General features: G+C 46.9%; 1 protein-coding gene across 3 annotated transcripts in view; it reads right to left on the minus strand.

The window, feature by feature from the left end:
• The window catches only part of PCDH11X (protocadherin 11 X-linked), a 793,680-nt gene extending 783,824 nt beyond the window's left edge, over positions 1–9,856 (minus strand). For all 3 annotated transcript variants that reach the window (XM_056859145.1, XM_056859144.1, XM_056859146.1), the window contains exon 1: positions 9,273–9,856. In XM_056859145.1, the coding sequence (XP_056715123.1) occupies positions 9,273–9,812 (540 nt within the window). In that variant the 5' untranslated portion in view covers positions 9,813–9,856. The remainder of the gene's footprint in view (positions 1–9,272) is intronic.
• Positions 9,857–12,603: the final 2,747 nt, after the last annotated feature.

Below are 12,603 nucleotides of genomic sequence, written 5' to 3' on the forward strand. Positions count from 1 at the left end.
TATTCCACTCCTAAATCCATCTACAATTCATAGAACCCAGACTCAGGAGAACCAGATATATTCCACTGACCTCCAACCCACACACCCTATCATCCTGCTCAAGCTGCAACATATTGTACCACAAGCAAAGAATTATGCACACAAAAGACATCTTTAGAGCCAGATACTGGTGATGGCTCAAGGGAGGAACAAACCTCAAGATATGACTAGCAAATGGCCACCCAACCCTGCAGAACAGCAGAAGATGGCCATTGAAAAGCCACATGCAAACCACAGAAGGAGAAGGAGAAGGAGAAGGAGAAGGAGAATTTATATCCCATTTTTCTCTACACATGAAGTTGCCTTGTACTGAATCGAACCCTTGGTCCATCAAAGTCAGTATTGTCTACTCAGACCAGCAGCAGCTTTCCAGGGTCTCAGGTAGGTCTTTCACATTACCTACTTGCCTAGTCCCTTTAACTGGAGATGCCGGGGATTGAACCTGGGACCTTCTGCATGCCAAGCAGATGCTCTACCACTGAGCCATAGCCCCTTTCCAAAGAGGCTTACAACTGTATTCCCTTCCCCTCCCCAAAATAGCCACCTTGTGAGGTAGGTGGGGCTGAGAGAGTTCAGAGAGAAATGTGACTGGCCCAAGGTCACCCAGCAGGATTCATATGAGGCACAAAGAATCAAACCCAGTCCACCAGATTAGAGTCTGCTGCTGCTCTTAACCACTAAACCACGCTGGGTGCCCAGCTACATCTGAGCCAGTAGTGCTCTGAGAACTACTGGTCTGCAATTCTTGGTAACGCAAGTAAAGAAATATAAGGGCAAGGCCAGTGACATGGGTGCCTCTCCCATGGTCATGTCCACCAGGCACATGGGTTAAAGGCCATATCATTGAGCGTAGCCAAGGAGCTGCTTCATACACATGCTAGGAGGGTGATGTCATTTGAAGCTCCAGCAAAGGAACTCCCATGGCACCTCCCTAGGTGAACCCCACGCACCAACTGTATGCTGCTTTCCTCAGCTCCATTTCACCACGCCAACCCCAGGAATGTTCTACTGTTTTCTGCTCAGGCTTTTTCAGATGCAACCCTACAGTGGTGGAAAGGCCTGCCCCATAAGAGTACCATCAATACCTTCCTTTAGGAAGAAAAGTAAGGCAATCCCTACTTCACAGACAACTTCAATATTGTCTTGGGGTATGTGCTTGCTATTACTGGTTAAGAGTTTCTGCTGTTGAGTGTCATGGGCTGGGGGGTTGATCTTGTCAGTGGGAGCCACTTCACCCCATTGTATGCTAGTAATCTTTAGACACCAAGCTAAAGTCTTCTTATTTCAGCAGGATTTCAATTAGTGGATAACCCAAGTTTTGAGAGTCTGCTCCCCACCACTGGTGTTTTGTAGGACTCTGGTGTTCTTAATATCTGTTTTTCTTAACTTTTATGGGAGTTGGTTTAACAGGGTTGCCAACCACCAGGTACTAGCTGGAGATCTCCTGCTATTACAACTGATCTCCAGCCGATAGAGATCAGCTCACCTGGAGAAAATGGCTGCTTTGGCAATTGGACTCTATGGCATTGAAGTCCCTCCTCTCCCCAAACCACGCCCTCATCAGGCTCTGCCCAAAAAATCTCCCGCTGGTGGTGAAGAGGGACCTGGCAACCCTGCTTAAGAGGGAGGTGTGGCTTTCTTTTTGCTTTATGTGTTTGTTTCTTACTATACAAAGGTAACTGGACATTAGGGCAGATGTTGATGCAAGAGAAAGGTAACTTGGCACTAGTGTTGCTAAATCCTGGTTTGGAAATACCTGGTTTGGAAATACTTGGAAATTTGAGGCTGGAGGCTGGGAGAGTATTTTTTTTTTTAATGCACTAGAAGTGGCCATTTGGGACTAATGCAGTTAGAAAAGAGAGACATCACTGTTGGTTTTGCCCCTCCACTGAAGTTTGAGGTGCCTAAGTAAGTTTGCCAACTGCCAGGTACTAGTTGGACATCTGCTATTACAACTGATGTCCAGCTGATAGAGATCAGTTTCCCTGGAGAAAATGGCCGCTTTGGCAATTGGACTCTATGGCATTGAAGTCCCTCCCCAAACCCCGCCCTCTTCAGGCTCCACCCCAAAAACCTCCCACCTGTGGTGAAGAGTGACCTGGCTAGGGCTGTTGAAAAAAAAATTCGGTATAGTTCGGATTCGGCAGAATTCGGCCCGTCTCGATTCAGGATATGCTGAAGTCCGAACTCCCCCGATTCGGATCCGTGGAATTCGGCGCCTAGTTTGTGTTCGTGGGGAAATTTGGCTGAATAAAGTCATTAAAAATGCACTTGCACCTTTCTGCGGCTCCGGGGGGGCATTTTTTGGGATAGAGGTCTCAAACTTTCAGGGTAGCTTGAGGGGATGCTTCTTGCAAGAACCCCCAAGTTTTGTAAAGATTGGGTCAGGGGGTCCTGAGATATGGGGCCCGGAAGAGGTTGCCCCCCCCAAAAAAAAATCACCCACAGTGACAGGAATAAAGCCACTTAAAGCACATTGGCGCTTTTCTGTGGCTCCGGGGGACATTTTTGGGGGTAGAGGTCTCAAACTTTCAGGGTAGCTTGAGGGGATGCTTCTTGCAAGAACCCCCAAGTTTTGTAAAGATTGGGTCAGGGGGTCCCGAGATATGGGGCCCGGAAGAGGTTGCCCCCCCCAAAAAATCGCCCACAGTGACAGGAATAAAGCCACTTAAAGCACATTGGAGCTTTTCCGCGGCTCTGGGGGGGGGCATTTTTTGGGGGTAGAGGTCTCAAACTTTCAGCATAGCTTCAGATGAGGCTTCTTGCAAGAACCCCCAAGTTTTGTAAAGATGGGATCAGGGGGTCCAGAGGTATGGGTTCCCCCCTTTTCCCTATTGGGATGAATGGGATCAGCCGATCCTATGCATCTAGAGAGCGGCAAATCCAAGGCAAAACCTCCCGTGCTAACCATTGCAATGCAAAGCAACACACGAGCGACCATGGAAAGGAACAGAGGCGCACTAGGCTAGCTATAGCAAAAAGGAAAAAAGGAGCAGGTGACTTGGACCGTGAAAATGTATTGTGAAAGTCAGATTTTGCAAAAAACATTTTTGAGTGAGCAGCAAAACAGACCATGCAAAAAAAAAAAAAAAAACAGAGTTTGTATTTTCTGCCCTGCTCCTTCTTCTCATGGTGGAGGGACGCTCCCCCTTATGCAAACGACCCCACAAAACTCAAGCAAGTCTCACCAGCACCACCACCCACCTCTCCAACCAATACAGTGCAGCAGTGCACCCCCCAAACGGGGAAAAAATCCGAGACACAGGGGATCTCACGCAAGCCGCCCCGTTGCACTCAACCCCAGGCTAGAGGCAAAAACAGTGAAAAACACCAAGGAGGAGGCTCGACACCAAGGGTGCCGAGTGGAGAGAGACTCACTAGCCGCCGCACAGACTCAACTTTAAACTTAACTTTAAAAGCAGTACGCACACTCCCACAGAGGTGAGCGGTCACACACCCCTCGGCAGAATGGGCGAAAGCCTCCTGTGGCTTCCCCCCCCACACAGAAACTGCCCCCCCAGACTCTTCTCCCCCCCCCCACATACACACGGGAAAAAATTATAGATTAAAGCCCCAAAAGGGGTCTTACTGTGGATGTCTACTGTTCCATCAGGAGGGACTGGGTAATCCAATACGATTCCATTTAAGCACGGGAGGTTTTGCCTTGGATTTACCGCTCTCTAGATGCATAGGATTGGCTGATCCCATTCATCCCAATAGGGAAAAGGGGGGACCCATATCTCTAGACCCCCTGATCCCAACTTTACAAAACTTGGGGGTTCTTGCAAGAAGTCTCATCTGAAGCTACGCTGAAAGTTTGGGGGCTGCACCCCAAAAAATGTGCCCCCTGCAGCCATGGAAAGGAGTGAATGTGCACACGCACCCCCCCCCCACGGGGATTTCTCTCACACACAAACAGATACTCTCTCTTTCTCTCCCCGGGCCACGCAGCAGCTGGGCTCACATGCTCAATTGCGACTGATTGGCCAGAAGAAGACCCTGCTGGGCCACCGATTGGCCGCGGGAGAATGCTGCTTACTAACTGACAGTTATGCTGCTGTGCCGAACCCTGAATTTGCCGAATTTATTCGCTGAACACCCCGAACTCGCCGAATTCGGCACCCCGGTTTCCAGCCTTTTTTGAGTTCGGTTCCATCTGAACTAAAAACCGCCGAATCGGGGGAAATTTGGCTGTTTTTCGGTTCAGGCCGAACCGAATCGACAGCCTTAGACCTGGCAACCCTATGGTTTAAAGACTGACTTTGGCTTTGTTTTGAATGGTTATATGAATTCGGATTTGTTTTGCTATGGTGAAAAGCAACCTGCACTTTAACAAAGCCAGGCAGTATACACGTGTATGTGTGTGTGTGTGTGTTGGGGGGTGTACACTAGCACATTGTATATCTCAAATGCAGATGCTCAAGGCACAGAGATCATTTAACAGGAAACTTCCAAACTTATAGTTTAGTTTCCAAGGCACTATGCTAGAGCAGCTCTCAGCCAGAGAGCCAACAGTCCAGTCGGCTGAACAGCACCCAAACCAGCCTCCTGAAATGGGATCTACTGCCTCAGTGAACCCGACATGCCCAGAAGCTCATGCATACTGACCAAAAACCTTCCAGTCCACTTTTAACCAAGAGTTTAAAGAATATCCAAAACTGCATATGACAGTTCAAGCCAGACAGAGCCAGACAGCTAAGCGGTGCACAGGTTTTATACGGGAAGAAAAAGAAGTAAGTATTCAAACCACATCGCAGTGCCATTTTTTTCCTTCAAATTAACAGCAAGCCAGCCACCTCAGCAAAGCTGATACTCCAGCCCAAAGCAACAGAAAATGACTGATTTCTATACGTTCTCGCCCCACCTCCCTCCTGCATCTGTTGGCAAAGCCTTCATTACCTCTCAAATACCCACGCTGTATATTTCATTTTGCTTGATAAATGGTCAGATCTTTTTTTTTAAAAGAACAATCTAGCAGCTCAGCTGTTTCAGAATCCTCATTTATGTCATCTCCTCCTCATTTATTAAATGGCTCATCTTTCTCCTGAGTAGCATTTCCCCTGCGACAGAGTTGCAAAAGCTCCTCTTGTTCTTCTTCAGCTGGTACCAGCTGAATCTGCCTTGGACAGCCGGGGGGGGGGGGAGAACCCTGCCACATTTCTCCCTCCCCGTCACACACCGTTCAGATAAATTAGATTTTCACCCAATGATGCCAAAGCATGCATCCTTTTAAATAAACTGATTTTTAAGTGACCTATTTACCGGAAAACTCCAGGAGGAATAAATAAATAAAATCCATGCCACTCATTTGCAATGTTCATGTATTAACCAAGGAGGAGGAGATCGAGGAGGAGAAGGAGAAAGAGAAAGAGGAAGAGGAAGAGGAAGAGAACGAGAAGAAGGAGAAGAAGGAGAAGAAGAGTTGGTTTTTATATGCCAATTTCCTCTACCTTTAAGGAGTCTCAAAGTGGATTAGAATCACCTTCCCTTCCCCTCCGCACAACAGACACCCCGTGAGGTAGTTGGGGTTGAGAGAGTTCATAGAAAACTGTGACCAGCCCAAGGTCGCCCAGCAGGCTTCATGTGGAGGAGTGGGGAAACCAACCCAGTTCACCAGATTAGAGTCCTCCGCTCTTCACCACTACACCACACTGGCTGGAATATCTGAACCATCACAGTGACCTCCCGATGAGGAAAGTTCACTCCATCAACGCTGCTCTTGCCAAGGGATTTCTTTACAACAATGCTTTACAAAGCTCTCCCCATTATTACCTTTTGTATATTAAAAGACCTATACTCTGCTTCCCCACAGGGCTACTACGGAGGTGCTCTTTCATTGTAACTAGCACTGCAGACTCTATAAAGTACTGGTCTTATGTCTCTATGAAGGGCTCTATTAAAAAAAAAAGCTATCTAATCATTACTGTCCATTGTGACTCAGAGATAAAGGTCTGGAAATGAACTTGTTTTTCAATTCAGTTCAAGAATGAAGTTGGCAAATCACAATGTTTAGGAAGGATCGCTCCTGAAAAGCAATGACCCCCCGCCCCAATCACCTGAAATCAAAACCAGAATGGCACCGTGTGCAGGCTGCTCCATTCACTTCAATGGAGAAAGCAAGTCTGTGCATGTGAAAAAGGAGGGAAAGTGCTTCCTTCATCAAAATAAACATAAAAATCTCTCGGACGCATAGCCTAGCTTCTGTACAAGCAGTTGCAGAAATGTGTTAATTATAGAAAGAGATGGTTGCCTCACTTCCTTTCTCTATTCTCCTTATCATGAATAAGAACCTCTTCGACCTTTATTTATTTATATCCCACTTTTCTCCCCAATGGTGACTCAAACCAGCATACATCATCACTCTCTCCTCTTCCATTTTATCCTGACAACCACCACCCTGTGAGGTAGGGTTCCCAGCTGCTTGCTAATGGCGGGCAATCACTCACAAATTTGTGCTGCTGTCTACCGTAAAGTTGCCAGGTCCCTCTTCCCAACCAGCGGGAGATTTTGGGGGTGGAGCCTGAAGAGGGCGGGGTTTGGGGAGGGGAGGGACTTCAATGTCATAGAGTTCAATTGCCAAAGCGGTCATTTTTCTCCAGGTGATCTGATCTCTATCAGCTGGAGATCAGTTGAACTAGCAGGAGATCTCCTGCTACTACCTGGCAGTTGGCAACCCTAGCCTACCAACGCTCAACTGGTCAGCGGGCGGAAGCAGGCCAGTGGAAGGGAGTGATATGCATCCCCTGCATAATGATGTTACTTCCAGCTTAACGCAGAAGCGCCGGCATAGCACTCAGGGGACGCTCCAGCACTCTCCCCCAAAACTCTATGGAAACCATACAGTGTGTATGTGATTAATTTTGTGTGTGTGTGTTGATTCAGTGAACTTAAGCAGATAATGAGAGGGAGGGCAGGAAGGGTTATGTCAGTGCTTGGCTCTTGTGACCCTTTCTTACATGCCCAGAGTATTGCTGATCACCACATTGGGGTCAGGAAGCAATTTCCCCCCAGGTCAGATTGGCCAGGGATTTTTTTCTGGAGGGTTTTGGTTGTCATCTACTGGGCATGGAGTAGGGGTCACTGAAGGTGTGGGGGGAGGTAGTTGTGAATTTCCTGCACTGTGCAGGGGGGTTGGACTAGATGACCCTGGTGGTCCCTTCCGACTCTATGGTTCTATGATTCTATATAAGTGTACTTTAAATGCTTCTAAATGTCTGAAATGTTGTGATGTTTTGTTTTAATGGTCACCATCCTTCGGATCCTGAATTGGGATGGAAAGGCAGTACATAAAGGTTTTAAATAAATAAATACAATCTTTTGGCAGTAAATTCCATCATGGATATGCTGCATGAATGGTAGCAGCCTGCGCATAAGAGTTCTGGGCACAAAAGGCAAAGGAACATAATGCCTTTTTGCCCTTCTTACCCGTGGTAAACCCGGGTTTTCCTCTCCATGGTCATAACATATCCTTTCCTTTCCCGTGCATCCATTTGTTGTATTTCAGAGACTTCTCATCAAGAAAAAATAAATTGATTGCCCCCCACTCCCCCGATGCTGGCAAGTTTTCTTATTTGTAATGTCAAATGCTCTGCCTGTTTCTAGAGAACGTCCGTCGTTACAGTTGCCTTTTTTGTGTGTGAATAACTTTTCATTTCCCTTTGCTATTAACCTACCCAAGCATTACCAAAGCCGACTGATCGAGCCAGTCAGACAGAGGGCTTCCTCTTTGCTTCTCCGAGAATGTTAATTTGCTTCAGCGTGTATCTCTATTCCACGGGGCTCCCGTGTTCGCTTTCATATGCTTCGCTGCCAGGGCTGCTGGTCACATTCGCTAAGTAGGTTCCTACATCCGGCTTCTCCTTGACAGACAAATACCAAATTGCTGCACGGTTTGAAAAACCGCCTGAGCGTACAGCTCTTGCGGGTCCAGCCGCTTGGCAAGTGTAGACTAACTGGTGCTGAAATGAAACATCACCCATGTTGGCTGAGCTGACTACATCTCAAAATTAAAGCAGAGAGAACCCGATGGATTTCGCCTATTTATTAAAGGACGGTCTCCCCTTAAACCCCTGGATTATACCGTTCCTTTTATCAGATCTTGACTCAGATACTGAGAAAGTACATTAGACAGCAAAATATCTGGCATATGTAATGGCCCTAAAATTATCAAACAGCTCTGATAATAAAAGACTTTATCCACAAAGGGATAAAGTCTTCTATTAATAGTGTTTATTCTAACATTGTAAAACTGTTTATTTCTGTGTTTCTCTGGTTCTCTGTACTATGAATGCTTAAGACTTTGTCAATGAGCAGTAAAGATTTTGGATTTGGATTTTTTTTTTCCAAATTATGGGATCATACCTACACAAACACACACACACACACACACACACATTGCATCATCTTGAAATCCAGCTTAATTGGGATTCAAGTTGCAGAATGAAGGCTGAATGCTGGAGGGAGAGGTCTGGAATTATTTTCTCCCTCCCATACCATACACACCTTACATGTAGAAGAAGAAGAGTTGGTTTTTATACCCTGCTTTTTCTCTACCATAAGGAGTCTCAAAGCGGCTTACACTCGCCTCCCCCGCCCTGCACAACAGACACCTTGTGAGGTAGGTGGGGCTGAGAGAGTTCTGAAAGAACTGTGACTGGTTCAGGGTCACCCGGCAGGCTTCATGTGGAGGAGAGGGGAATCAAACCCAGTTCTCCAAATTGGAGTCCGCCGCTCATGTGGAGGAGTGGGAAATCCAACTCGGGTCTCCAGATTAGAATCCGGCTGCTCTTAACCACTACACCACACTGGCTGTAGAAGGAGGAATATGCACATGACTTGCCTCTCAACAGAATGTGTATGTGCCCACCCACATACACTTCCCTTTGGTGCAGCCCACAATCAGGAACGGGCCTACCATTTAAGGTGTCAGATACAGAACAGCTAAGTCACAGAAAAAAACCCACACACACATACTGGATTTTATGTTTTAAGACACATGGGAAATGTATTTTGCTTCATGGCCTGCTACACTTCCACCTCCCTCACCCCCATCTACTGAATTCCTTAACCTCCCCCATCTTTTATTTTCACTCCCCACACCTCCCTTTGCTTCCTGCTTTTAAAAAAAAAAAAATATGCACAGCTATAAATTGCATTATTAAAAAAAAACTTTAAAGAGAGAGACAGAGAAACATACATTAAAGCATAACCTTTGAAAAGAGAGAACCATTCACCTTAAGGAGTTCATAGTGCTGAATGCCATTCACTCCAATGTCAGGATCGATTGCTGATGGGACAGAGTAACGGGAATTGATGGCCGTGTTCTCGGGGATGGAGATATTAATGACCGTGGATGGGAAAAGAGGAGCGTTGTCATTTATATCCTCAATCAGGAACCTGATCTTGACCAGCCTGAAGACTTCATCAGGCAGGACGGCAACTTCCACCTCATAAAAACAACGATTCTCGCTAAAAATGCCAGAGCAAAGCTTTTCCCGATCAATGCGGCTGGCGGTGGTGAATATTTCTCCGGTATTCTCCTCCACGCGGACCAGCGGAACGTCCCCAGTCTTGTACACAAGCTTGAACTGGAGAGGCGAAGAAAGGGGCACATCGGGGTCCAGGGTCAGGTTGAGGTCCTTAAGCAAATTGCCAATTAGGACATTTTCTGGCAGCTCTTCCCGTACTGTGTAATTCTTCTCCTGTGCACCAGACTGAAACACGATGCAGGCTAACAAGACTGCCAAGAGGTAAGTCCCGGAAAGCAAGTCCATCTCCAGAATGGCTAAGGAGTTGTCTAACCAAACGCCAAGGAGAACTGGAAAATAAAAAAGAGAGAGATCAGCTCATTAAAAAAGTTGTGTTGCAGAAAATCTCAACAACCAGAAAAAGTGGGTTTTTAAAGGGGGTGGGAGGAGAAAGGCTAAATGTTGGGAAACACTTGGACAGTGGACCAGGTCAGGAACGTTCTATATCATCAACGTTGGTACATTTTGAGGAGGGGGAGCCATGCAAAGCTTTTACAAATGGCTTTCCTGAACAGGAAGCATTGTGGACTGGGAAAATTAGAATCACAAGGCTTCCAGCACAATCTAGCCAAATGGCCAGCCAATGCTATTGCTTTAAATCTTTCTTTGAACAAGTACAATCCTCTGGCCACAGTAGCAATTTCAACCTAATATAAGATTGCCAGATCCCTCTTCACCACCGGCGGGAGGTTTTTGGGGCGGAGCCTGAGGAGGAGGTAGGGGTTTGGGGAGGGGAGGGACTTCCATGCCTTAGAGTCCAATTGCCAAAGAGGCCATTTTCTCCAGGTGAACTGATCTCTATTGGCAGCAGATCAATTGTAATAGCAGGGCATCTCCAGATACTATCTGGAGGTTGACCACCCTAACCTAATATGGAAATGATGCAATTCCCTCAGATCCCAGGGTATGTTTGGCAGAGACATGATAGACCAACCTAAGCAGGCCTAAGTCTGGTCAAGGTATGTTTCCTCAGAACTTTATGCATGTTGCTTTTGAGTTCTGGGAAGGAGGAACAGTGGGATGCATGGATGGTACTCCATTCACCAAGAAGACTGTCCTGAGGTTGGGCTTAATCACTGGCTGCATTCACAATGTCACAGCTCAACCATGCCCATGAAAAGAACATGCTCCAAACTTCTCAGACTCATATGCTTCTTTGAGACTGCAGTTTGTGCTCTTGGCTACAAGCCAGAATTACAAGCTGCAGTTTAATCCTTGTTGGTAGCATAAACAGCAAACCACACTTTACTGCCAGCCAATCACGATGGCACGGCAAACAGCAGGATGTTTAACCTAGGGTTGCCAACCTCCAGGATCTAGCTGGATATCTCCTGCTATTACGACTGATCTCCAGTCGACAGTGATCAGTTCACCTGGAGAAAATGGCTGCTTTGGCAATCGGACTCTATGGCATTGAAGACCCTCCTCTCCCCAAGCCCCGCCTTCCTCAGGCTCTGCCCTAAAAGCCTCCCACCAGTGGCGAAGAGGGACCTGGCAATCCTATTTCAACCTCCACACTAGAGAGAAAGGGACACCATGACCCCTGAGCCCCTCACTCCCACCAAGGGTCGAATGCAGCCATCCTATCTGTGGTAACGTTATCACTTCCCTGTGGAGTACAGGGAAGGTAAACTTTCCCCAGCTCAACAGTAAACCACACTACCCAATCCCACACACAGACAATTTTTTTTCTGTCTTCCTATACAGTTTTGCCCTGGTCTTCTTGTACATGCCATCTCAAGCTATTTAGTCTATATTTCTGCAGTGTAGTTGATCTCAGTTTGTGGAACGCTTTGATCCAGATTATTAGGGTTGCCAGGTCCAGGTTGGGAAATACCTGGAATTTTTTGGGGTGGAGTCCAATTGGCAAAGTGGCCATTTTCTCCAGGTGAACGGATCCCTATCAGCTGGACATCAGTTGTAACCCCAGGAGATCTTCAGCTACTACCTGGAGCTTAGCAACCCTACAGATTATATAGCATAATCTGTGAAGGGTTGATGGGCTACATGGTCCCTGCTCACCTCACAACAGGGATTCAGCTATGCACCAGGGATCCAACTATGCAATTCTTGGATTAGAAATCTGCTTCTCAAAAGAAACAGCCATGGCCAGAGGGCCCTGCCCAGCCCCAGAAGATGCTCCACTGACAACCCATCCATCACCTATTGCTCTTCTGCCAAGATGCTTCTGCATTTCTGGAGGTTCCTCAAAAAGAACCTCCCTCTTTTCATCTTTCATCCTAGTTTATCGAGACCAAAACTGCTTCCTGGCTGCAAAAGCACAGATAGTTCTGTCTGTTTTCTCATATGAGAACGCAGGCTGGCAGGGAAAGCTAATCAGAGTGACGCCCGTCTGGCAGAACTCAGCCAAGAGCAGATGAAATGCATTAGTAAGTAATAGACGGAGGTTCCAAAGGGCGGAACAAACAGCAAGTGGTTTTATGTCAAACAAGGAATTGGCGAGCCCGCATCTCAGAAGGAAATACCTTTATCAGCTGCTGGAGATGAGAGACCACTGGAGAGCCAGCCCCAAGTGCACCGTGCCATAGTCAGGCATCGCTCATCGCCTTCCCTATTTAGCCTGCACTTAATCTTTAAAGTGCTTCACCACCACAATCGGCTATCATGAGGTAAGAGCTACTCTTGGTGCCTGCCCAAATTCTCAACGATCAAGTCCATTCTAATGTCTCGAAGGCACGGCATTGAGTGCTCATGCCTATGTCAATTCCTGGACAATCCACCGCGATGTTTCTTTTGCCTCCCCCCCCCCCCCCGCTTCCCCGGTAATTGGATTTCCTTTGTCCCATGCCCAAGAATTCTCTTTTTTACCAAACCCATATTAGAAAATGCAGATCTGAGACAATAAAACAGCAACAGCTATGACATCAGCAATAGCAATAGGAGTGATGGGGGATTATTGTATAATGGGGAAAGGGTTTGCCTCTTCCCTGCAACTGCCTTAGAATGCCACCTTTTCAATCAAATCTAGTCGATTTGACAGGCATCTCTCCTCCCTACCAGGGAAAACATATTCATA

This window comes from Euleptes europaea, chromosome 13 (assembly GCF_029931775.1).
Source record: "Euleptes europaea isolate rEulEur1 chromosome 13, rEulEur1.hap1, whole genome shotgun sequence".
Lineage (NCBI taxonomy): Eukaryota > Metazoa > Chordata > Lepidosauria > Squamata > Sphaerodactylidae > Euleptes > Euleptes europaea.